At 37.0% G+C, this 26,617-nt stretch overlaps 1 protein-coding gene across 3 annotated transcripts in view; it reads right to left on the minus strand.

Annotated features, from left to right (window-relative positions):
- Nucleotides 1–6,667: 6,667 nt before the first annotated feature.
- Nucleotides 6,668–26,617, minus strand: part of DGKI (diacylglycerol kinase iota) — a 5,490,864-nt gene continuing 5,470,914 nt past the window's right edge. For all 3 annotated transcript variants that reach the window (XM_044088223.1, XM_044088222.1, XM_044088221.1), the window contains one exon: nucleotides 6,668–9,728. In XM_044088223.1, coding sequence (XP_043944158.1) covers nucleotides 9,612–9,728 — 117 coding nt within the window. In that variant the 3' untranslated portion in view covers nucleotides 6,668–9,611. The remainder of the gene's footprint in view (nucleotides 9,729–26,617) is intronic.

A 26,617-nucleotide genomic window follows, 5' to 3' on the forward strand; every position in this document is an offset into this window, starting at 1 on the left:
TGCAATAGGGAATGGATGGCAAAATGATACAAGGTTCATAGTTACTAGGTATCTTCACCAAAAAGGACTACAGCATTCACCCTCTTTACAACACAGTACAGTATCAGCAATGCATCTATTTACTGTGGGAGTAGAACCCACAGCCTTCTTCATCAAAAGTGAGTATACTTCCTATTGTGCTATTAATAATGGAAGCAGACTTGGCATAAGCAGCACTAAACTTTTGTTCCCCTGCAGGTCTCAGCTTCTTATAAAATCTACTTGACACTCAGCTGCATCTCTGAACTTTGCAGTACAAGAAATCTGGAAAAATCCAAAATTTAGGGGGGGGGGCAAAAGACCAAAAAACAGGGACACATTTTAAACATTGCTTGTATAATGTTGGAAAGTTGTTAGAATAAAATGCTGTGTTGCCACCATACATTTTACTGCCAAGTATTGAACCCAGGACTCTGTGCAAAATAGAACAACATATCACTATGCCAAATCATATGTTTTATGAAAGAAAGGAAGACTGAAACTTAAATGGCTACCATTTAGTGAATTCAGTTCTCAGCATAGCTGTCAACATCTTAGCACAAAACAACTGAACAAAGCCAATAATGGGGAAATATAGCCCCCAAACATATTCAGTGAGGTCAGTTATCACCATAGCTCTCAACCTTGGCACAAAAAAAAACAGGACAAAGCCAATAATGGGGGAATGCAGTCCAAAAAATAAGGACAAACATCCATTGAGGAAACCAGACATGCAGACTCCACACAGAAGGCACTCCAGCCAAGAATCAAAACAGACAACCTATAGGTGTCAGGCAACATTTCTACCATTGCACCACTGCGCTACTGGCTGTGTTAAGTAACAAAAATACAGAAACCACAGATTTTATGAGGAAAAGAACAGAACAAATATGAGGCAAAAATATGCAAATGTTTTACAAATGGTGGTGGGTAGAGAGTTCAGGCTCTTGCCACTTGGGTTCAAGCCTTATTTTCTACCCATTACCATGTAACAATTGGGGCATTTCACATACACACACACACACACACACACACACACACACACACACACACACACACACACACACACACACACACACACACACACACACACACACACACACACACACACACACACACACACACACACACACACACACACACACACACACACACACACACACACACACACACTACCTGCAGATCCGATCCCCCATGGCAGCTAAGTCCTCCGTAGCGGCCCGAATCTGGTGTTCGTGTGGTCATCACTGCACAGACTTCTGGGCTGGCAGGGAGGAGTTCCCTTCCTTCCCTATCTGGACTGCCTAACAGAGCAGTCTGGTGTTCAGGAACTAAGCAAGCATGCGTGGATATCTGGTACTCATGAATATTTTTACTTTCTACAGTGGTAGGGGACTTTATTGTTTTCTTTTTACAGGTTTGGGGGCTGCAGTCCTGCAGTCCTATATACATATATATATATATATATATATATATATATATATATATATATATATATATATATATATATATATATATATATATATACATATACATATATATATACACATATACACACACACACACACACACACACACACACACACACACACACACACACACACACACACACACATATATATATATATATATATATATATACACACACACACACACACACACACACACACACACACACACACACACACACACACACACATATATATATATATATGTATACACACACACACACACACACACACACACACATATATATATATATATATATATATATATATATATTTAACAAACTGTAACTCATTATTATTGAATATTAATGAATATTTCATTTTGTAGTAAATTTTAGTAATAAAATTTATGATTGGATTCTTAATTTGTTTATATTTTTCTCCTGAATATTATACATTTGCTATTGAGGGAGCACAAGAAAAAAAAAATATGGCTTTAACCTTAATGTGTAGTTAGCAATGAACTTAAAATTACCTTTCAGAACAAATGTAGGAAGCATCACTTTATAAAGCTTTTTCGTCTTGATTCAGAATAGGTGGTATACACACACACACACACACACACACACACACACACACACACACACACACACACACACACACACACACACACATATTTATTGACATTTGTTAATTTGTTAACCAGGTTAGTCCAACTGGGCTTGGGACCCATTTTCAGTGGAGTCCCGAGGAGAAAAGCTCCATGAAACACAGCAATTTACAATAGAAATGATACAATTACTAAGTAGGTCTTTTAAATGTACAGTTTACAATAACAGATGATATTGCTTAAAGAAAAGTTATACAGTGCTGAGTACGATAACAATTGATTTAACAATAGATATGTTAAACAAAACAAAAAAAATTTAAAAGGCAGTATACCTGTATTATATTACAGGGTAACAGTGTAATTACATATTGACATATTTACATTACTGGTTTGATTTGTCAGTGCAGGTATTAGGGATTTGGGGAGAAAAAAGACTGGCATGATTTGAACATAGTTGAAAAAAGGGGGGGAAATGACATAGTGGATGGGGAAAAGTTTTCAGGTTGGGGCTTGGCATGGACAGATTTTAGAGTTTAGTAGGTGAGTGTTGAGTTTTTCTTTGAAATGGGATGGGTGAATGATGAAACAGATGTCGCTGGGAAGTTTGTTCCAGGCTTGGGCAATGGAGTATTTGTAGAGGTATTTGCCGATAGTTGTTTTGGGTTGGTGGGTTTGTACTAGTAGTTGGTTAGAGGTACGAAGAGTACAAGGAGGAGAACAGATTGGGATGAGAGAAGAGAGGGCAAAATGAAGGTTTGTAGAGAAGGGAGTGTAGCATTTGAAGTTGATAAAGCTGCAATAAGTGGGGGAATTCAACCCAGCGTAGGGAGTTAAGGGACAGGCGAGTTTGTGACAAATCTAGCTATCTTATGGTAAGTTTGTTGGAGTTTGTTTAAGGTAGTAGTTTGGATATGGGTAATTATAGAGGAAGCATGAAGAAGGGAGGGAAGGAGAAAAGTTTGGGCAAGAGACAGCCAAGCATTGGATGTTAGATATCCTTTGTTTCGATATAGAAGACCTAGTTTCTGGTGAGTCCTTTTTATACTGTGTAGTAAGTGTGTATTTAATTTCAGTTCGTCATCGATGATGACCCCTAGAAGTTTAGTTTGAGTTTCAGGTTTGATAGTAGTGTTATTTGAGGAAGTGATAGTAAAGGTGGATTTGAGATAACAGAGAGTGGGGAAGAAATAGTAACAGTTTGGTCTTTTTGGGGTTGAGGATCAGTAGGTTACTGGTTAGCCACTGTTCAGTAGAGAGGAAGGTCTGTTGGGTAAGAGTATGAAGTTCAGAGATGCTGTCAGAGATGCAGATGAGGGTAGAATCGTCAGCATATTGGATAAGGGATGATTGTTTATGACACACACACACACACACACACACACACACACACACACACACACACACATATATATATATATATATGAATATTAATGAATATTTCATGTACATTTTTAGTAAGAAAACTTATGATTGGATTCTTAATTTGTTTATATTTTCTCCTGAATATTATACCTTTGCCACTGAGTGAGTACAAGAAAAAAAAATCTGGCTTTGACCTAAATGTGTAGTTACCTTTCAGAACAAATGTAGGAAGTATCACTTTATAAAGCTTTTTCGTCTTGCCACAGAATAGGCAGTATTTTAAGTCTGAATCAAATCTTTAAAACAAAAATCAATGATGTTAGAATTGAGAAAACTCCAAATTTAATTATGTTAAATGAATTTAATTTACTTTCCTTCTTAGTCAATACTCCCTTCAACTCAATGTCTAAAACGGAGGAAGATACATTGGTCAGTACGTGGAGACAAACTGGATAAAGCAATGACTGAAAAAAATGAGTATTTTACCTAAGTCACCATGCAACTATTAGCAATGCCATGATGTAGAGAAAAAGTTTGTACATTATGTGATCAACCCATAAATGACAAGCATTAAAACAAAAATGTAAGAATGCTACTCCAAGTAATTATATAAGGCAGTAAATCAATACACATAAATAAAATAATAGCCCTGAATACAAATGATGGGTCTGATGTTCTGAATAATAATGAAGGTGAATCCACTAACAGAGTGAGAACTTCATATTCTGTTTAAAGGTTTAAACTAAAAAAAAAAAAAAAAATGCAGAAGTACAAAGTACTAAAAAAAATCAGATCCAATAAATCCTCTTGGCACAGAAGTTCAAAAGAGTCCCAATAGGAAACATGTTACAAGTAACAACACAAAGCTAGTGCGCCAAACCTGTGTTGTATTAGTTCTGTATTTTCAGTTGTGCAGTTTTTTACCTGCTAATGTTGGTTTCAGCAGGTATTTCTGATCTTTAATAAAGCTGCTTGTTTGTTCTTTTGTCAGTCATTGTTGGGAGTCTTTTGAACAGCTGTGCTGAGAGGATTTATTTTTTAAAGTTTGCAAAACTGCAAAGGTACTATGAAAGAAACTGGCAGTGTAATTTTAAAAAGAGTACAAGACACCAAAAATAGGAAGAACTGCTGAATCAAAAATGAATACACAAATCAGAAAATTAACCAAGAAGTAGATTGCTTGCCAAATATCATCTCAATAAATATATCTTCCTCTTCCTCTAATTATAGACCCACTGAAAAAAAATCCAGATGTTAACTCTTCTTTGAACATTTTATGTTCGCATCACTTTTATTTCTGAATGATGCTTAAAACTGAAAATAATGTTTTGAATTATGTCCTTATTAAGGCTTTGTAGAACATGATAAATATTTAATTGTCTCTAGTTTCTTTTAATTTTACTCTGGTAACACAATTTTTCTTCTCAATGTTTAGTGTCCATATATACTACTCTGTGATATACATGATTATATAACTGTCACACTGAAGTTATATTCCTTAAGTATATGTCTCATACGCAACTGTGGATTTTTTTCTTCATGATAATATTTTTATTGGTTATTATGTAAAGTCTCTACAGCCATATGTCCATTTATTTCTATATATAAAGAGTCAGTTGACCAGCCCACCTATCCAGTCAAAAAATAATTAAAACATGAATAAATAAAGGCGTGTTATACTACAAGATTGTTTTCTTATTCTCTTGTCCACTGGACCATACTTTTAGGATGTAATTTTCCACAATGCGTTATTATGAATTTCTTTTGCAATAAATTACCTGCCAAGTCTTTACATATCACGCAAGCTTTAGCAATTCTTTTTCATGAGAATGTCTTTAGTGTTTAAAACGTCTGCTTCATCTATACTTTTATCATTGAGAATGTTTATCTCATACTGAAATCTAACATTGAATTAAACACAAAAATGTGAAATAAAACATGCAGTGACTCATTGGTGACTAAAGGTACCTGAACTGCTGCAGCTTAAGTGCCGTTTTCATCTTTCGGTTGGTCAGGCAATTGCCTGTAAAGCTCATTACCCTTGGCATTCCCTCTAATTTCAACACAATCTTTTTATGCAAAACATTTTCAAAGGCATTACAGACACTGACTGTTCACAGGATTCATGTTTTCCACATCCATGTAATGACTCATAAAGGAGATCCAATTCAGAATGAAATATAATCTTCTTTGTAAAGGGGTGCAGCTATTCACCTTCAAGATTACTAGCATACAATAACTCTACAGATTTGTCCATATTTTCCCTAAGATGGAGGAAAGACTAACACCCTGCAATTATTTAGCCTGATCTTGAAGCTATCTTTCTGCGTATGAGTTACCTTTGCTATTCCCCAGTACTCGGGTATCACAGTATTTTAATATATATTACATATTTCAGATTAGGTTCTTCAAACATGACCATCAATTTGTTAAGTCTTGTCTGTTCAACTTGGTTTGCTCCCCATCAGTTGCTGGTGTTCTTTCTCTTTCATGGTCTCTCATTGGTCATTTTTGGTCATATGTGCAATCATCCACTTTAATAGCATACCTATATTTCCACAATTGTACCTGTCTTTCCTATTGCTTCAAATTATCAACATGATGAAATCTTAATTTTTGCAAGCCATCATCTCTTATTATTATTACTCCATCTCTGACCCCCATTATCTTCTTATCTCTATTTTTCTTTCCAACAGCCACATTTTTTAAATTTATTTATTAATTGGGTACAAGTGCATTTTTTTCAGAGGTAGCCTGGTAGTTCTGCCTGATTCAATGACACAAGAATTTCATTTTTTTTTGGGGGGGGCTATTTCATGAATGTATGTATGTCTCTAATGTCTCTATCTCCCCCCCCCTCTCTCTCTCTCTTAATATATATATATACACATATATATATATATATATATATATATATATATATATACATATACATTTTAGCTAAAGAGAGGTACATAAAATACATGCCACAGTAAAAAACAGTCTTTTTAACATTTACACATATTCTGATTATCGCTTATCTACCAATATTAAACACAGATTTTTGCAGCTAATAAGAATTTGTGCTATCATCTGGAAAACTCTTTATATAGTAAGCTGCACTAAATGTGACACGAGAAGTATTTATAAATAATTATATTGCTGTTACAATCATGTACATAAGCAATGGAAAACATAGTAAACAATTTATTGGAAATGTTGAATCAAACAAATAATGCTGAATCATACCTTGTATTTTAGGCAAGATTTATTTGTATTACAAATAATGCAAAAAATTATGTGCCGATGTAAACATAAATTTGCATAAACCAGAAGCATTTTTTTCTGTTGTTGCTGTTCATGATAAGGTAATGGTGATAATGTTTTGTAAATTCAGGCATAAACACATTACAGTAGGAATATGAATTTCTTGTGATACGGTGCAAATAACAAAAGGTGTGTTCTGTAGAAGGATGCAAAATGTTTTCAATATCCCTATCACATTAGAAAAAAACGGAGAGCTTCTGGTTAATAACATTAAAAGTCATTCAAATCTAATTAAACATAGGTCAAAGTATATGCAACAACTGGTAAATCAGATGTGATACTGAAAAAGACAGTCATGTTCAATATTTTTCTGACGACATCATTGCTGATAATATGTTCTCACATTTTATTTGCAAAAGATTGCAAAAATCTGTACACATAGGAATCAGAATGTTAAATAGAATTGATGGGTCTTTATAATTTAGCAAGACTTACAGTCAAGATTAAACTCATTTCCCTGATTAAAATTAATTAGAATATTTTATTCCAAATATGTGTACCAATATGCTTAATTTCATGAAACATTTGATGCATGGAGTTAGCATTTAAAATGCAAAAGTCCTCAACAAGAACTAGTCATATTCTAAGACTGCAGAGCTGTCCACTGGAAACATAAAACTACATGAGGCAGTTTTCAACTAAGTGATATTATGATAGATAATATGTATGTGTTATATTTAGGTGCTGTGAAACAAAATGGGTCCAGCTGTGTACCTTGAGTTTATCCATAGTTTGCTTACAGAAAATGTTCCTGTCTTAAAAAGTCACATGATATTGCAAGATATAAGACTTAAGATGTTTTCTTATGAAAGACAGCATTCTGAAAATCACTTCAGTTAACACAGAAGATAAGTATCTGCATCATCCTAGAACAATGAGCCATGCAGTACTATTCATGCTGTGAACAGTCAGGTATATCCATTGGTGCTGAGGCAAAAGCAATTAAGTGTCCTTAAATATATCCCTTTTATATAATGATTTCAGTAAAATAGATGCAAAATAATGACAACATTTAACATTTTGGGGTATGAACACAGATCCGATTTCAGGAGAAAATCATAGCGAACAAAAATAATAATAATATTGCAAATTGCTATCTACAGTCTCCCATCTCCTCAAAGACAGGTACTACGTTCTGCGATTCTGGTTGTAATAATAAAAATATATGTACATATGTAACAAAAGTTTCCCTCCCTCAAAATACTAAACACCATTTGCAGTTTACTTAGTTAGCATGAATACGTGTAGGTATGATTTTTATTACTTTTTGCAAGATGGCAATTTTCAATTCACCTCTTACAGGTAAAGAGTTTCATCTGATCTACTTCCCTTCATTCTGCCACTCTGTAAATGCTTTGAATGAATATGGAAAACTAATAACTGAAATGTCCATGAAGTGGAAGGAATAAAAAGGTAAGTATATCATAATCTGTTATATAGCTTTCAGTTTGTTCAAATGATTTCAACTTTTAGAAAATGCCATCAACACCATTCAAACGAAATGTTACAATGTGCAATGGCTCTATCCTAGTTACTAAGAGAGAACTGTTGAGTTCCATATATAGATTTGAGGACTTGTTTTACTTGGCTGTTAGAATATATCAGTAGTTTCAGTGAACAACAGGTTTTGTGTCATCCTTTTTTATTTATTTTCCCATAAAGAATGCAGACTCCAAGCAGAAGGATGGTTGCAGACTGAAATATTCTATACTGTTTCAACAAGTGGAATCTTGCACAGAAAAGGGATGCAAATGCTTCAAATACACATATCACAGATGTCTGATTCATAAACAGCTGCAAGAGTTGTTCAATTTTTCCCATTTTGTAGAAATATGACATTATGACTTTCAGAATATTTTTGTAGCCATGATGTGTAAGATTAGAAACCACAGAATTCAGGTAGCTTCAGGACATATTATCCTGTGCCGTATGTCCTATTATCAAACTACCTTCATGAAGTCTGCAAACACATTTAGTAGACTGAAAGGTCCTTGGAAGAACAAACATGAACACTTTGATATGTTCTTTCCACTGGTGAATAACACGTTTTTAAAATATTCAAACAATATTTTCCACGAGGATGTAAGTCATGCAGTGTAATGGGATAGGCAAAAATCTGAGCTATGTTACTTTCCTTTTAAGGAGAAAAGAGTTTAACATGTTATTTAATTAATAGTCATGAGATACTATCAGAAACATTTAAAAAGAGTGGCACTTCTACAAATGTTTTGCTCTGCCTGACAAGTTCAAGCCTCAGAATATTTGAGATGGAGAATTAAAGATGCATGACATTGCTCATTAAGGACAGCCTATGTAGACATGCAAAAAATAAATTCCTGATGATAATAAATAATGTGCAATACGTTTGTAGAAACATTTGACAGATGCCATTTTTTAGTTAGTAAAATTGCTTCATTCTGTGGACCTCTAATGATAGAAAAGAAACATATTTATATGCACTCAGCAACCAGTGGAACACATGCAAGTGTGCACGCACACATGCACAGAGAGACACACACTCGCACATACATACGCACAATAAATAATATAAAATAAACGTTCATGTTGATTGGCAGTGTACCTGATATTCAAAAGTTCGTAGTGGTATTGGAAGTAGTGAACATTTTAATTAACAAGGTCATTCTGTATCACATGCTCTCATTTTGGTCCATGGGCTATTGAGTGGAAAAGCATTTCCAATGCAGATCCTATTAGCCCTTACAAACAGATATTGAACTCCATCATTACTACATTGAATGAGACATGTTGAGCCATCTGATCTCTCTTGTGTTTTAAGGTGCGCCTCATTCGTTGATGGACTTTACCATCTCAATATGTTCTCCGTATTCCCTTGCTGCTGAATAACCTCACACTGCAGTTTCCAAGTCCTCATGGGATACTGTCTGATAATGTTGTCTATTCTCTAGATAGGAAGCTAATTCAAAATCCCCGGTCTGTAGTGCAAGGTCATGAGGAGTCTTCCCCTGTGTAAATAAGTTTTGAAAAGTGAGAAAAAAAGAAGACTATTAAAGAACATCATAACTGCAAATGACAACAGCACATGCAAAGAGGGTAATAGTTTAACAATATTGTATTACAAACTGTCCTTTTCCCTGTCTTTAATAGAAATAGGAAGATTGTTTTACAAACAATGTTTGGTTTCTTTGTAGGCAGAATCTACGGCAAACACTTATAATATGATCCCATTAAATAAAACTTATTAATACAGCTTCTTACTAAAAATAAAAAAAAAATCACTTTGTTTCTCAGTAGCTCATCCTCAGATTTGTGGCCTTTTAAATATTTAAAAAATAAGAAACCAACAAACTTTTTAAATATATTAATCAATATGGATTACAAATGCTGCCTTATTCCTGTGGTGGTGATATTCCCTAGTATCTGTCTTTTTACAAAACAGTTAATCCAGCCAGCTGTTCATGTGTGTGTGTGTGTGTGTGTGTGTGTGTGTGTGTGTGTGTGTGTGTGTGTGTGTGTGTGTGTGTGTGTGTGTGTGTGTGTGTGTGTGTGTGTGTGCGTGTGCACGTCTGTGTTACAGATTTTAATACTTCTGTCCTGATGAAGACTTTGTATTGTCCTTTCATTTAGGTGAAGAATTTTCATATTTTCCACAGCTTTTACAACTACTTAATACTCAGTGCCATACTATAAAATTTCAGCAATGGAAAATGCTTTAGTCCCTATTGCTACTAGGATTACTTCCCTCAGAACTGTTCTTGCAGGCTTTCAGCTTAGTTCCACCATACAGAGATTGTGAATGTTTTAGTCTTCTGACTCATGGCTAAAATGTATTTAAAATTCTGTAGGTCCTGCAATACCAATATGTCTATGGTATCTTAATTACTGATGAATTGTTTTTTACCGTTTGCGGTGTTAGTCTTTTACTAGAAAATAGAGAATATTTTGAAAAAAGTCATTTTTACAAAAGGTACAGGCTTAATGAAAAAGAAATAAACACATAGAACACCAGAATTGAGTTTTTAATCAAGTCATTAAGGTACTGAGTGATAATACAAAAAATTGGTTGTATATTAAAAGACCGAAGAGGTGTTTCAGTGAACACCTCTTGGTCGACACGTAATGAGCGAACACACTAAAGTGCGAATGCTCTAAACAGCAATTTCTTTCCCTGGAAAGAAATCGCTTGGCCATCCTCGTGTGTTTGCCCCTTTCATCACTGTAGTGCAATCTCTGAGTTGGTATATTTAGTTAGGGGGGGTGTGGGGGGGGGCGAAGACCCCAACGTTGTTATGTTTTAAAGTGTGTGTGTGTGTGTTTGTGCTAGCATTTTCTTTCCCAGGGAATGAAATCGCTGTTTTAAGCATTCACGCTTTAGTGAGCTCGCTCATTACGTGTCGACCGAGAGGTGTTTGCTGAAACACCTCTTCGGTCTTTTAATATAGACCCCAAAAAATCATGCTATTATTATGATTTTAACCAAAAAGGAATAGAACTGAGCAACATAACAATAAAACTTTAATATAACAATACAAAAAGCAAAGCTTTCAGGTCACAAACCCTTCATCAGTGCTAAGGGTTTGTGACCTGAAAGCTTTGATTTTTGTATTGTTATATTAAAGTTTTATCATTACGTTGCTCAGTTCTATTTTTTTATGTTGTATGTGAACTGTTGTTTTACTTTTATTTATTTATTTTTTTTAATTTTTATGATTTTACAAATTTTATGAATCAGTTATATCCCTTCTCTGCATTATTACTTTGTTTTCCTCTCATCTATTCCATTATTTGAAAGCTGATCTGGGCAGTACTGCAGTGGTTTGAAAACCTAGAAACATTGGTAGAATTAGTGCAGGCTATATACAAGGACCCAGTGACTCAAGTATGAACAGTGTTCGGCCTCGAAGAGGGGTTCCCAGTGGGAGTGGGTGTATATTAGGGTTCAGCTCTGAGCCCACTGCTGTTCATACTGGTGATGGATTACATTAGCAAACAGGTTGGAGGGGAGAGATCAACAAAGCTGCTATAAACAGACGATGTGGCAGTACAGGCAGACTCTGAGCTAGAACTTCAACCAAGGATAGTTGAATGGAATGCAAATCTAAAGGCACATGGGGTGAAACTAAGCACAGATAAGACAGTGGTAATGGCAGCAAATTGGGGAAATCAGAAGAAGCTGATAATAGAGATAGAAGGAAAGATAGTGGAACAGGTCAACAGTTTCAGGTATCTGGGAGGGATGGTTGAGGAGAAGGGTAGTCTGGATGAAGAGGTCAAAGCTACAGCCAGAAGTGCTGCAGCCAACTGGCATAGAGTACAAGGTGTAGTCTATGACAGAAGAATGCCAAAGAAGCTGAAAAGTAAGGTAAGGTGTACAAGACAGTGGTACAACCAGTACTACAGTATGGTACAGAAACCTGGGCAGTAAAGGCAGAACAGTTGAAGAAGCTAGAGGTAATGGAAATGAGGTGCCTGAGAAAGGTGGTAGGATGCACACTGTGGGACAGACAAAGAAATGAGGACATAAGAGCAGAAGCCAAAGTAGGTCCAATTGCAGAAACTATCAAAGAGAAAAGATTACGGTGGTTTGGGCTCATGTGTGAAAAAACAGAAGACAATCTGGTGAGGAAGATTTGGGACAGACAGTAAGACGGTAAGAGGAAGCAAGGACGTCCAGCAAAGAGTTGGATGGATTGTGCGAAAGAAGATCTCCGACAGTCAGGCATGAGTGTTGAAGAAGGCAGGAGTGCGGCCCTGAATGAAGAGAGTTGGTGACAGTTAACATGATATCCCAACCCCATGTAGAAAAAAAATGGGGAAAAGGGGGCTGAAGATGATAATGATTCCATTATCTGAACATGATTATTTTAAGAGTTATGTGGAATCGGATCAGCTATTTGGCATACAAGGTTGCAGTCTTGATGACAACTGAAATTACCTAAGTTTGATTAGTGGCTCTGGGGGAATCACAACTGGGATTTGAGAATGAGCGACCTGTGTGAGCTCACTCATCCTGTGCAGGTTATTGCGTTTCTTCTGGAATTTTGGCAATCTGTGGTAGAGACTAATTGTGAGGGATTTCAGGTAAGTTGCCAAGTGCTCAGTACTGGTTGGTACTGGAGAAATGTGTGTAATCATATGTATTCTTCTTCTGTTAGGGCCTTCCTCTCCTGGAATACATAAATAACTAACTAACTAAATAAATACATAAATAAAAATACAAAACATCTCTTTCCAGTAATATATAATTATATAATTATGTGTATGTATATACATATATATATATATATATATATATATATATATATATATATATATATATATGTTCATAGGTTCATAGGTAGGTACTAGGCTATCGCCCCAAGGGCCTAAGTATGCCTAGCCAACAAGGTTCCCTGGCTTACGCCACCCAAGAAAGTTAATTTCCTGTGCCCCTGTCAACCAGAGCCACAGAAGTGATTCCCTGGGAGTATTTCCTATTTCCCATCCACTCATTAAGATTTTTCTTGAAGAGTGTTAATGAGGAACTTTGCTTGGCATAGATGGGTAGCTTGTTCCAGAATATAGGAAGTCTCTGGGACAGGAATCTATCCCTCCAGCATGTTCTGTTTGTTGTGGTGGCAAGGTTTAGGTCCCTAGAGCGTGTAGCTCGGAGAGATTGGGATTTCTTTAGGTGTAGCATGTCCAACAGCTCTGGGTTTAATATAGCTTTATATGTTAGGCAGAGAACTCCTTGGAGTAGGCGATATGCTACAGAGTAAAGCTGGAGTTTTTTGAGACATTCAGTGTAGGGCATCTGTTTGAGGCCAGTAATCCTCTTTGTGAGGTACTTCTGTGGCCTTTCCAGCTGCTGCAGATGTCTTGTGAGGTACTTTCCAAAAGGGGCGTTGTACTCTATAATGTGTCTAATGAGTACCCAGTAGAGGGTAACAATGACCGCTTTTTTCCTGGATGAGAACTCTTTTGTGATGAGGTGTGCCACATAGAAGGGCTTCCTGACTACTATGGTGATGAGATTATCAAAGGAGAGACTACTGTCCACCTGGGTCCCAAGGTCTCTTATCACACATTTGGCATTCAGTAGACTGCCGTTTATGTGGTAGTTCATGGGTACAGAGTTTTTACCAAAGGGGATGACAATGCACTTTTTGGCATTGAGCTTGAGGCCATGCCTCTGACACCAGGCATCTGTCTCAGTGAGGCCCTTCTGTAGGATGTCCACATCATTTGCGGACTCGACTATGGCTCCTAGTTTGCAGTCATCTGAGAACTTTATTAGCCAGATGACTTCTGTGTTAGCCTGTACTTCAGAGAAGTAGATACTAAACAGGAGAGGTCCCAGGACTGAAACCTGTGGTACTCCACTTGTCACTGGCTTGAAGTCAGATTTGGAGTCTGCAACTTTTACAGTGTGGGCTCTGTCAGTGAGCCAGATGGTAACCCATCTTGTGACGAACTGATTTAAACCTAGTTTTGTGAGTTTAGCTAAAATTCCAGAATGGGGGATGGTGTCAAAAGCCATGGCAAGGTCAAAATAGGCTGTGTGAACCACCTTAACCTCATCTACAGCTTTGGTGACTGCCTCAATGAAGTTGATCAGGTTCAGAAGGCATGATCTGCCTTTCACAAACCTGAACTGGGTGGGGTCCAGAGTTTGGAGGTTACCCATGTCTTTGTTTATGAGTTGCATGATAGGTTCATAGGTTCATAGGTAGGTACTAGGCTATCTGCCCATGGGCATTTATAAGCCTAGCCAGAGTGTGTCTATTTTTGCCACCCCATTGATTAATTAACTTATCCTCTGTCAAGCAGAGACAATGAAGTGATCCCAGGGGTGCATTTTCTGTTACCCATCCGCTCATCAAGGTTTCTCTTGAAGAGGGTTAGTGAGGGGCTCTGCCTAATGTAGTTTGGAATTTTGTTCCAGAGCATGGGGAGTCTCTGTGACAGGAATCTATCCCTCCAGCATGTTCTATTTATTGTTGTGGCGAGGTTTAGCTCACTAGAGCGCATGGCTCGCAGTGACTTGGATTTCTTTAGGTGGAGTATGTCCATCATTTCTGAGTTGGACATGGCTTTGTAAGTCAGGCAGAGATCACCTCTGAGTAAGCGATATGCCACTGAGTACAGCCGGAGTTTTTTCAGTCGGGCTTCATACGACATATGTTTGAGGCCAGTGATCCTCTTGGTGAGGTACTTTTGTGGTCTCTCCAGCTGTTGGAAGTGTCTTGTGAGGTACATCCCAAATGGGGCATTGTACTTTATGATGGGTCTGATGAGTGATGAGTAGAGGGGTACTATAACCTCTTTATTTCTAGATGCGAACCATTTAGTAATAGATGGGCCACATAGAAGGATTTCTTAACTACTTTGGGAATATGATTGTCAAAGAAGAGATTACTATCTACCTGGGTCCCCAGATCTCTTATTACCTCTTCTGTATTAAGTTGGCGGCCACCTATGTGGTAATTCGTGGGTGTTTTGTTTTTCCCAAATGGGATGACTATGCATTTTTTGGCATTTAGCTTGAGGCCATGACTTTGACATCAGGTGTCCGTCTCAGTAAGGCCCTTTTGGATGATGTCTGTGTCAGTCAGAGAGTCAGTTATGACTCCCAGTTTGCAGTCATCGGTGAACATGGTTAGCCATAGTTGTCCTGTGTTTACCTGTACTTCTGAGAAGTATATGCCAAACAGTAGGGGTCCCAGGACCGAGCCTTGTGGGACACCACTTGTGACTGGTTTAAAGTCGGACCTGGAGCCCGCTATTCTTACTGTGTGAGTTCTGTTTGTAAGCCAGTTGGCAACCCATCTCGTGATGTAGGGGTTTATGTTTAGGCTGGTGAGTTTTTCTGTAATACCCGAGTGGGGAATGGTGTCAAAAGCCTTGGCGAGGTCAAGGTAGGCTGTGTGAACAACATTTCACTTGTCTATGGCCTTGGTGACTGTCTTGAAGAAGTCAACCAGGTTTAGTAGGCATGATGTGCCCTTAACAAAGCAGAACTGGGTTGGGTCAAGTGTTTGGAGGCTCCCAATGTCTTTGTTAATGAGTTCCATAATGATGTGCTCCATAGCCTTGCAGACCAGGCTAGTCAGGCTTATGGGGCGATAGTTACCAGGGTCAGTTGTGGCCCCTCCTTGGTGGTGTGGAATAACCATTGCTGTGCTCCATTCTAGAGGCACGTAGCCTGTGGAAAGGCTGAGGTTGAACAGCGTGTTTAGGTGGGGGGGTTAGTTCATTCTGTAGTTCGTGCAAGACGCAGCCTGGGACACCATCTGGCCCCATTGACGCAGTGTTTTTGGCTTTTGAAAGAGCTATTTTCACCTGTGTGTTTGTGATTTCCGGGACACTACACTTTTCTGATATTGTTTAAACGGAGCTTGCTCTATAGTGCAGAATGGTATATTTACTGTTTTCCTCACTGTAGTGAAATTTTGGAGTTGGTATATTTAATTACCATGGGGTGTGGCGGTGCAGGGGGGCTTGCCCCCTACAAAAATGTAAAAAAAAGATTTTTTGTTTCTATTTTTTTATTTACTTTTCGAAGTTTCAAAACTTCAATTCAATCATAAGAAATTTGAAGTTTTGAAACTCTGAAATTTAGAAGTAGACTTATATAGATATATATATATATATATATATATATATATATATATATAGGGTTTACTATTGGCATGTCGAAACCGCATCAGTCGTCTGTTTAAACTGTTGACCCTAAATCTGGAATTCAGCATGCTGATAAGTAAACCAATGCAAAATGAATGCATTGACAACCAGGGTTGGATGTGTTCGACATAGCAGGAGGTGACGTCAAACATCTCCTGCGATAACCATTAAAGTATCATTAGACTTTACAGTCAATGGTACGTTAATTATATTGTTTTACAGGAGGGCTACACCCCCCTTCACTTCCCCCCATGCCCCCTACTCCCCTCTGCACATTAAATATACCGACTCTGAGATCGCACTTCAGTAAGGAAATGGGCTAATTCCCTGTTCCTCACTGAACTGCAATCCCTGTGCACAATGTCAAACCAAAATGCTTGACTTGACAATACCTGTTTGGTGTAGTGTAGTCAATTGTTTTGGGTTCGACATTCTGCCCATTTAGAATCTGCATGTCAACCATATGCTGGTCGACAGATGCAGTTTCCAGGTTTTAATAGTAAACCATATATATATATATATATATATATATATATATATATATATATATATATATACTCACACATACTTAAACATATGCACTTATTTGATTTATATATGTGTGTGTGTATATCTATATATATATATATATATATATATATATATATATATATATATATATATCTATATATATATAGACACACACACACACACACACACACACACACACACACACACACACACACACACACACACACACACACACACATATATCTTATGCATTTCTGTATATTTATATCAGGTTCCCTGAAAAGATGAAACCATGTGTTATTTACAGTTGTGAACGTCATCTTTTTAAATGTTGATATGTAGGGCTGCATTCCTGATGCATCCTACACTCCAAAATGCACCGATAACGGCATGCCTAGTAACATCATGGTGAGATTTCAGGGAAATGTACTTTTCAACAGATAGGTGTGAGAGTCCTGAGCTGAGATCCATCAGTCGTTTCATTTGCCAAAGCCATTACAGCAGTGTTTTGCAGAGAGATTAGAAAAGCCTAAAAATTGACAGATATGTTGTATGGGTGTGGATGTATTTGTGGGGAGTGAAAGTTAGCCTTTGTAAATGTAGCATGGATGTTACACATTGTCAAATGGGGAGATTAAGAACAAACTTGTTTGAATGCCCTGTTTGGAGTATGGTATCACTGTTACAGCTGGTGGTACTGTTTCAATACATGTGTGTCCTGGAGTATGTACATGCCTGTTTGATTTCAAGTAGTTTCAATGGAGAACAGATATAGCAAACCCCACGTGTCCCTAATTTTGACATATTTTTATTCTAACATATTACAATCTATAATCCTTTTTGCAAAATGTGTTGGATTTTCATGAGCAAATAATGACATTCATTGCAATTAAAGACTTCTATTGTTCCTTCAGAAAGTGAATACTAATTCATGTAGTTTTATTTGTGATCTTACTAAATCAGTAGTATCGCTGTTTTCAAAAGTATCTCATTTGGAAGCTTTCTCCATGCGTTTGTTTCTGAGATGATGAGTTCTACTACAAATGAACAACTAAAACAAGCTACATAAAGCAATACTAACAGAAAGTACTGGGTCACATCAGAGGCTTGAGAGATCATTGTTAAGAAAGTGAGAATTGTTTCATTGTTATGTAAAGCTTGGCACTAAATACCAAACTTCAGGTTATGTTATGATAGAATAGCTATGGAAAGATATTCATGTGAGCAGCCAAAATGCAATTCAAATTGAATATTTTACTATTTACATTTTAAGAAATGGATAGATTGTTCTAAACTCTGTGTTTTTTCAGAAATAATGCCGGGTAAATGCTATTCAGAAATGAAGAGACATATGAGGGAACAGTTTTACTGGCACACCAGGCTGCAATTTGTTTGATGTAGATTGTCATGAAAAGTTGACTAATTAGTTGAATCTAGCCAAACTGGAAATGTGAGACTGTAGTTCATTGAAAGAGGGGAGATGGAAGGAGTAACTTGGCCAGGAATTGAAACTTGTAACATTGCTCTTTGTGAAGTTATTTTTATCTCAGCAATTTGTTGACCCTTTTCAAGCCTCTTTAAAGGAAAACTCAAAAAACATATTTTTTTCATTGTATCTTTGTTTTTGAGCTATTTTAATGACTCAAAATTACTCCAAATAGCATATCAGTTGAAACATTTGTACACACCAGTCAGTGACACATGTTCTGCCGATTCTCATATTTGGCAGTTTTTTCAGGTGTTCCATTCTAAGTGAATGGAAGTTTAATCTGAGAGCTAATGGCAAGGCAACTTTTTATCAAAGTCTGTGCTGTCATAGTACATTATGAGACAGAGTTATCGTTGCAGAAGCATCAGGATGTCTACCACCATGAGGGTAGACAAGGATAAAAAATAAAATTAGGAATGAATACTTATTTTGCTTTGGGAGGTATGGTAATTCATAAATGCTTTATGTAGCTTGTCTTAGTTGTTAACTTGTAGTATAACTCATCATCTGAGAAACAGACGCATGGAGAAATCTATATCTATATCTTTATCTATATATCTAAACACACACACACACACACACACACACACACACACACACACACACACACACACACACACACACACACACACACACACACACACACACACACACACACACACACGTGTGTGTGGAGTCTGCATGTCCTCCCTGCATTCGGTTGAGTTTCATCCAGGTGCTCTGGTTTCCTCCCACATTCCAAAGCCATGCAGTAAGTGGATTGGACACTCTAAATTAGCCCTAGGTGTGAGAATGTGAATACGAGTGTGTGGTGTATCTACCTAATTAAAAATGGAAAAACAAACAAAACAAATCTTGCAGCCAGAAAAAAATGCTGTACTTTTGAAACTAAAATTTATTGTTAGCGCTTTTGTCGCCTTTCATTAAAGGAACTTTTTCAGATATTTGTAATAGCTCAATTTACAATTTAAATAGTCCCAAGTCGATGACATCATGGACCTCCATTTTTTCCAAATTCAGCAAGTATATAAGTAAATACATTCTGATTTATTTGTGTATAAAAACATTTTAAAACACAAACACTGATATTAATTACAACAAAAATGTCAAATATTAAATGCCCACATAGAAATGTTTTTTACCTGGTCAATGCTTTAAGTTTTAAAATACATTTCAGGGAACAAGAATCATTCAACCCAGGGTAGGAAAAAGCATTTACTCTCAGTTGCCATAGCAATTCCCTCTCCTCGAGTCTTAAAGCCCAAGGCCCCCTCCTGGGATTCAGATCTATTTTCTCAATAACCAAAAAAAGGAATGTGTGGTTGGTGTGTTCCAAAATATGCTTGGACAAAGCATTGTTGTTGTCCTGTCTACTAGTACTACACTGGTGCTCATATATCCTTTGTCTAAACTGCCTCTCAGTCTTTCCTATGTAGAAAGAGGGGCACTGTTGCCACCTAGCTAAGTATATAACACTTGTTGTCCCACAGTCAAATTTTCCTTCTAAGGAATATTTAATATTCCCTATAGTAAATGAGGAAGAAGGTTCTATATGTTTACAAGAACATCTTCCACATTTCTTCATCCCTTTGTTAGGAACATATGGGTTAACTTCTTTTTCAAGTAGTGTTTTTAGACTAGAGCCTTTTCTAAACATCACCCTAGGTCCTGGCCCTAACTTGTTCCTAGCCATAGTGTCCTCATTAATTATGACCCAATTTTTATTTATAACCTCCCTCAAGAGTTTGGCATCACTTGAAAAGGTTGTTATAAAACTGATGTTATAATCTAAATTGTCCTTTCTATTAAAAAAGTGTTCTGCCAAGACAATTTGTTCATCACCTCTTAAGGTTCCCCTATTTAAAAAATGGGCTTGAAATGGCCCATTTCCCTTTTCCTTCTAACTTCTATAACAATCTCATCCAATAAATCTATTGGGTATCCTCTCCTGGTGAACATCCCCCACAAGTTTTTACACTCGACCAAAATCAACATCCAGTGTAATCATTCTTGCCACCCTTACCAACAGGTGCTTTACAATGGCCCACTTCTGGTGGTAAGGGTGATTACTACTGTAGTGAAGGAAATCATTGGAATACGTAGGTTTGCGGTATATTTTGGCAATATACCTACTATGTGTTATGTCCTTAACAAGCCACACATCTAGGTATAATATAGCTGTAGTATCAAATTGATATGCACATTTCAAAAAGGGGGTCATGTTGGATAAGGTCTCAACAAATTTTGGGAACTCTTCTTTATCTCCCTTAAAAATCAAAAACATATCATAAAAGTACCTTGTGGAACAGTGTACCTTGTTTTTGAAAATTTCATGTTTGAATAACAAATGTTTTTCCCAATAGGCCATAACACAATTGGCGAAAGTGCCCCCACAGGGTAACCCAATTGTGACACCTGTTTTCTGCACAAATAAGTCCCTGTCAAATAAGAAAAAAATTATTAGCCAATACTACTTCTAGGAGGGTAATAATTAAATCAATCTCCTCACCAGGTGCCCCCTTTTCCAAAAGAAAGTCCATTACCCAGTCTAATCCTGTGTTTTGTGGAATGACCGTGTACAGGTCCTTAACATCTATTGTAATGAAGTTGTATTCTTCATTAAATTCCAGGTTATTCAGTGTTCCCAAGAACTACCAGGAGTCTCTGCAGGTTTGTCTCTCTGTTTCCAAATATTTTTTTCATTTTCAAATCAACAAACTTAACACAGGCATAGGTTATGGAGTTCCTACCATCAATTATAGGTCTAAAAGGGGGGTCATTTAAGTTCTTATTCTTTTTTTGGAATCCCAAATAGGACCGGGGTAACTGGTGTTATCATATCCAAATAGTTCAGTATATCTGTATCAATGTATCCCTCCAAAAACAAGTCGTTAATTGCTGTTTTTATAAGGTGATAGGCCCTATTCATTTCACTAACCAAGACCTGCTCATATACTTCACTATCCAGCATATCTCTCATTTTGTTTTTGTATTCCTCCTGTTTCATAAAAAAACAATCCTCCCTCTTTATCAGGATGCATAACCCTGACTCCTGTTGCTCTTAGGTCATTAATTTCCTGAACTTCTGTTTTAGTCAAGTTTTTACTACTATATACATTACTGGAATTTCCCAAAAGTTGTCTTATATTAACCTCACATGATTTCTCAAAATGGGCAATAATCACCTGTAATGAGGGACTAAATACACTCAAAATTCTAAACTCCGGTAGTGCAGAAAAAGTGTTACCTAAAAGTAGTTTAAGGTTTAGTTTGCGAGCATGCAATTTTAAGTCTAGTAAAGTCCTTGCCAAATTAGCCCTATTTGAAAAGACAAAGGTAAGTCCTTTTGCAAGTATTTCGATTAACCCAGGTTTTACAGTCTCCATGGTATAATTGTAGATGTTAAAGTCACCTTTTAAGTTTGTGCTGACGCTGACATGATGGATCGAACCCTTCGCTCCACCAATAATGCCCCGCTCTGCTACCTCCTTCGCCTGTTCTGCTTCCTGGTTCGGGTGTTCCTCTGGTTGTTGTTCTGGGCTCTGCTCACTTGCTGCTGCTGGCTGTTCCAAAAAATCTTGTTGCTGAAAATTGCCATTATTGTGTGTTTTTCGGCCTCCGAGTTGGTTGTTCCGATCCGCAGGGGTGTCGGGTGTTTCACCGTCAGTAGTATTTCCCAGTGTAATGGATTGTGTTTCCCCTGGTGCCATATTTATAGAGAATTCATTGTTAGAAAGGACTGTCCCATTAGATTGTTGTGAAGTAGGGGGAACTGGATATGCTCTGCTGGATTCATATTCTTTCTGGTCCCGCTCTAATTTTTTAATTTTTGCTCCTTTTAATTTCTCTATGGTTGCATCAATACCAGTAAAGATGCGACAAAAGTCAAACTTGTATCTCAAAAAATTAGAATCAAGTTTGATCCTTTGTTCTAATAAGTTCAATTCACTTTTTAGCCCATCCATTTGAAAAAAATAGTTTTTGACAAGTAGTTCAAGGAATTCAATCCCTTGCTTGGTCAAATCATTTCAACAACTCCAGGTGAAAGGGGGAATCTTTAACCAACCCAGTTGGGTAACGCCATTGTCTAAGCCCCCGAGCAATGTGTTGTCATTGTACACATTCTCTCAAATATGCTTTTTCAAGTTGGAGTTTTTTGTATTTCATGAGTTTCACATCAAACTCCTTAAGGTTAGTTACAATGGTGCTCTCACTTTGCATCACACCTGATGCTCAGTCTTGGTTCTCACCTCCTCCTTTTCGAAAGTTAAAAATAGCATCACTATTTAGCCAGTCATTAAGATGGGGGACATTAGGAATGTTCACATTATTAGCGATGTTATTACTATCCTTAATACTCATATTAAGTTCACGGGCTGTCCCTTCTTGTGCATTCTGTGAGTTAGGTAAAGGACCCAAAGAAATGTTACTGAGAGGTAAACTACCTTGACTCACACCATTCCATTGATTAACCATGTTTCCATTCGGGAGATTCTGCCTGCTGGCACGAGTTGAACGTGTTTCATACGCTGCAATCTTTCCAGCTAAATCATCAACCCTGTTACTAAGATGTTGTATAAGCAGGGTAAGGATCCCGATACCATTCTGCTCACTCGATAAGCTGCAATTCTGAGAATAAAGTAGTGGTGAACTGACACTTCTTTCCAGTTCCATACAAAAGCACACTAAGCAACTAAATAAAAAATGGAAAAACAAACAAAACAAATCTTGCAACCAGAAAAAATGCCATACTTTTGAAACTAAAATTTATTGTTAGCGTTTTCGTCACCTTTCATTAAAGGAACTTCTTCAGACATTTGTAATAACTCAATTTACAATTTAAATAGTCCTAATTTGATGACATCATGGAACTTCCATTATCCAAATTAAGCAAGTATATAAGTAAATACATTCAGATTTCTTTGGGTATAAAAACTTTTTAAAACACAAAAAAGTTCTTCACTGATATTAATTACAACAAAATGTCAAATATTAAATGCACCCATAGAAATGTTTTTTACCTGGTTAATGCTTTAAGCTTTAAAATACATTTCAGGGAACAATAATCATTTAACCCAGAGTAGGGAAAGGCATTTACTCTCAGTTGCCATAGCAACTCCCTCTCCTCGAGTCTTAAAGCCCAAAGCCCCCTCCTGGGATTCAGATCTATTTTCTCAATAACCATAAAAAGGAATGTGTGGTTGGTGTGTTCCAAAATATGCTTGGACAGAGCATTGTTGTTGTCCTGTCTACTAATACTATACTGGTGCTCATATATCCTTTGGCTAAAGTGCCTCTCATTCTTTCCTATGTAGAAAGAGGGGCATTGTTGGCACCTAGCTAAGTATATAACACCTGTTGTTCCACAGTCAAATTTTCTTTCTAAGGAATATTTAATATTCCCTACAGTAAATGAGGAAGAAGTTTATATGTTTACAAGAAGATCTTCCACATTTCTTCATCCCTTTGTTAGGAACATATGGGTTAATTTCTTTTTCAAGTAGTGTTTTTAGACTAGAGCCTTTTCTAAATGTCACCCTAGTTCCTGGCCCTAACTTGTTCCTAGCCATAGTGTCCTCGTTAATCATGACACAATTTTTATTTATAACCTCCCTCAAGAGTTTAGCATCACTTAAAACGGTTGTCATAAAACTGATGTTATAATCTAAATCGTCCTTTCTATTAAAAACGTGTTCTGCCAAGACAATTTGTTCATCACCTCTTAAGGTTCCCCAATTTAAAATGGGCTTGAAATGTCCCATTTCCCTTTTCCATCTAACTTCTATAACAATCTCATCCAATAAATCTATTGGGTATCATCTCCTGGTGAACATCATCCACAAGTTTTTACACTCCACCTCAAAATCAACATCCAGTGTAATCATCCTTACCAACTGGTTCTTTACAATGGCCCACTTCTAGTGGTAAGGGTGATTACTGCTGTAGTGAAGGAAATCATTGGAGTACGTAGGTTTGTGGTATATCATGGCAATATATGTGTTATGTCCTCAACAAGCCACACATCTAAGTATGATATAGCTGTAGTATCAAAATTATATGTGAAGTTCGAAAAGGGGGTCATGCTGGATAAGGTCTCAACAAATTTTGGGATCTCTTCTTTATCTCCGTTAAAAATCAAAAACATATCATCAAGGTACCTTGTGTACCAGTGTACCTTGGTTTTGAACATTTCATGCTGGCATAACAAATGTCATTCCAATAGGCCATAATACAATTGGAGAAAGTGCCCCTACAGGGTGACCCCATCGCGACAGCTGTTTTCTGCAAAAATAAGTCCCCGTCAAATAAGAAAAAATTATTAGCCAGTACTAGTTCTAGGATGGTAATAATTAAATCAGTCTCCTCATCAGGTGCCCCCTTTTCCAAAAGAAAGTCCCTTACCCAGTCTAATCCCGTGTTCTCGGGAATGACCGTGTACAGGTCCTAAAAATCTATTGTAATGAAGTTGTATTCTTGGTTAAATTCCAGGTTATTCAGTGTTCCCAAGAACTTCCAGGAGTCTCTGCAGATTTGTCTCTCTGGTTCCAAGTATTTTTCATTTTCAAATCAACAAACTTAGCACAGACATAGGTTATGGAGTTCCTACCATAAATTATGGGCCTAAAAGGGGGGGGGGTCATTTAAGATCTTATGCGTTTTTGGAATCCCAAAGAGGACCGGGGTAACTGGTGTTATCATATCCAAATAGTTCAGTATATCTATATCAATGTACCCCTCCAAAAATAAGTCGTTAATTGCTTTTTTTATACTCTGATAGGGCCCATTCTTTTCACTAACCGAGACCTGCTCATATGCTTCACTATCCAGCATATCTCTCATTTCGATTTTGTATTCCTCCTGCTTCATAAAAAGCATTCCTCTCCCTTTATCATGATCCAAATCCCTGACTCCTGTTGTCCTTAGGTCATTAATTTCCTGAACTTCTGTTTTACTGAAGTTTTTACTACTATATACATTGCTAGAAGTTCCCAAAAGGTGTCTTATATCAACCTCACATGATTTCTATTTTTGTTTTTGTATTCCTCCTGTTTCATACAAAAAAAAAGAAGTTAACCTATATGTTCCTAACAAAGGGATGAATAAATGTGGAAGATGTTCTTGTAAACATATAGAAACTTCTTCCTCATTTACTATAGGGAATATTAAATATTCCTTAGAATGTAAATTTGACTGTGGGACAACAGGTGTTATATACTTAGTTAGGTGCCAACAGTGCCCCTCTTTCTAAATAGGAAAGACTGAGAAGCACTTTAGACAAAGGATATATGAGCACCAGTATAGTATTAGTAGACAGGACAACAACAATGCTTTGTCCAAGCATAACTTGGAACACACCAACCACACTTTCCTTTTTATGGTTATTGAGAAAATAGATCTGAATGCCATCCAGGCCTTGGGCTTTAAGACATCGAGGAGAGGGAGTTGCTATGGCAACTGAGAGTAATTGACTTTTCCTACCCTGGGTTGAATGATTCTTGTTCACTAAAATGTATTTTAAAACTTAAAGCATTGACCAGGTAAAAAACGTTTCTATGGGGGCATTTAATATTTGACATTTTTGTTGTAATTAATACCAGTGAAGAATTTGTTTGTGTTTTAAAAAGTTTTTATACACAAAGAAATTTGAATGTGGTGATTTACTTATATACTTGCTGAATTTGGATAATGGGAGGTCCATGATGTCATCAACTTGGGAGTATTTAAATTGTAAATTAAGCTATTACAAATGTCTGAAGAAGTTCCTTTAATGAAAGGTGACAAAAGCACTAACAATAAATTTTAGTTTCAAAAGTACGGCATTTTTTCTGGCTGCAAGATCTGTGGTGTATCTACCTCTCCATCTACCTATCTATATGTAGAGAGAAAGGGGGGGGGTCACTTCTTTTGTCCCAGTAAACATTTGTTTGACCTGGAAACACTGTGACTTGATTTTACTGTTTACTGAACATTGGATTTGCAAAACATGCTGCAGTTTCCCAGTTTTGGTAATGGTGAGTTGTATGTGGAGAAACTCAAGTATACCATATTGCTTGACACACCTTGAAGTGTGATGTAAATAAAGACACCGCTACCCTTTGTCCCTTTCTCTGCAGTAGCTGGTTTAATGTGTGCAAGGCATTATAGCCCTGCTGTGGTGTGCTCTATGTGGCTTTGAACCATGTGTCAGTAACTACACAGACATCTATTTTCTCCAGGTTGAGGAGAGCTTGC

Source organism: Protopterus annectens, chromosome 11.part0 (genome assembly GCF_019279795.1).
Source record: "Protopterus annectens isolate FY-2018-M chromosome 11.part0, PAN1.0, whole genome shotgun sequence".
Classification (NCBI taxonomy): domain Eukaryota; kingdom Metazoa; phylum Chordata; order Ceratodontiformes; family Protopteridae; genus Protopterus; species Protopterus annectens.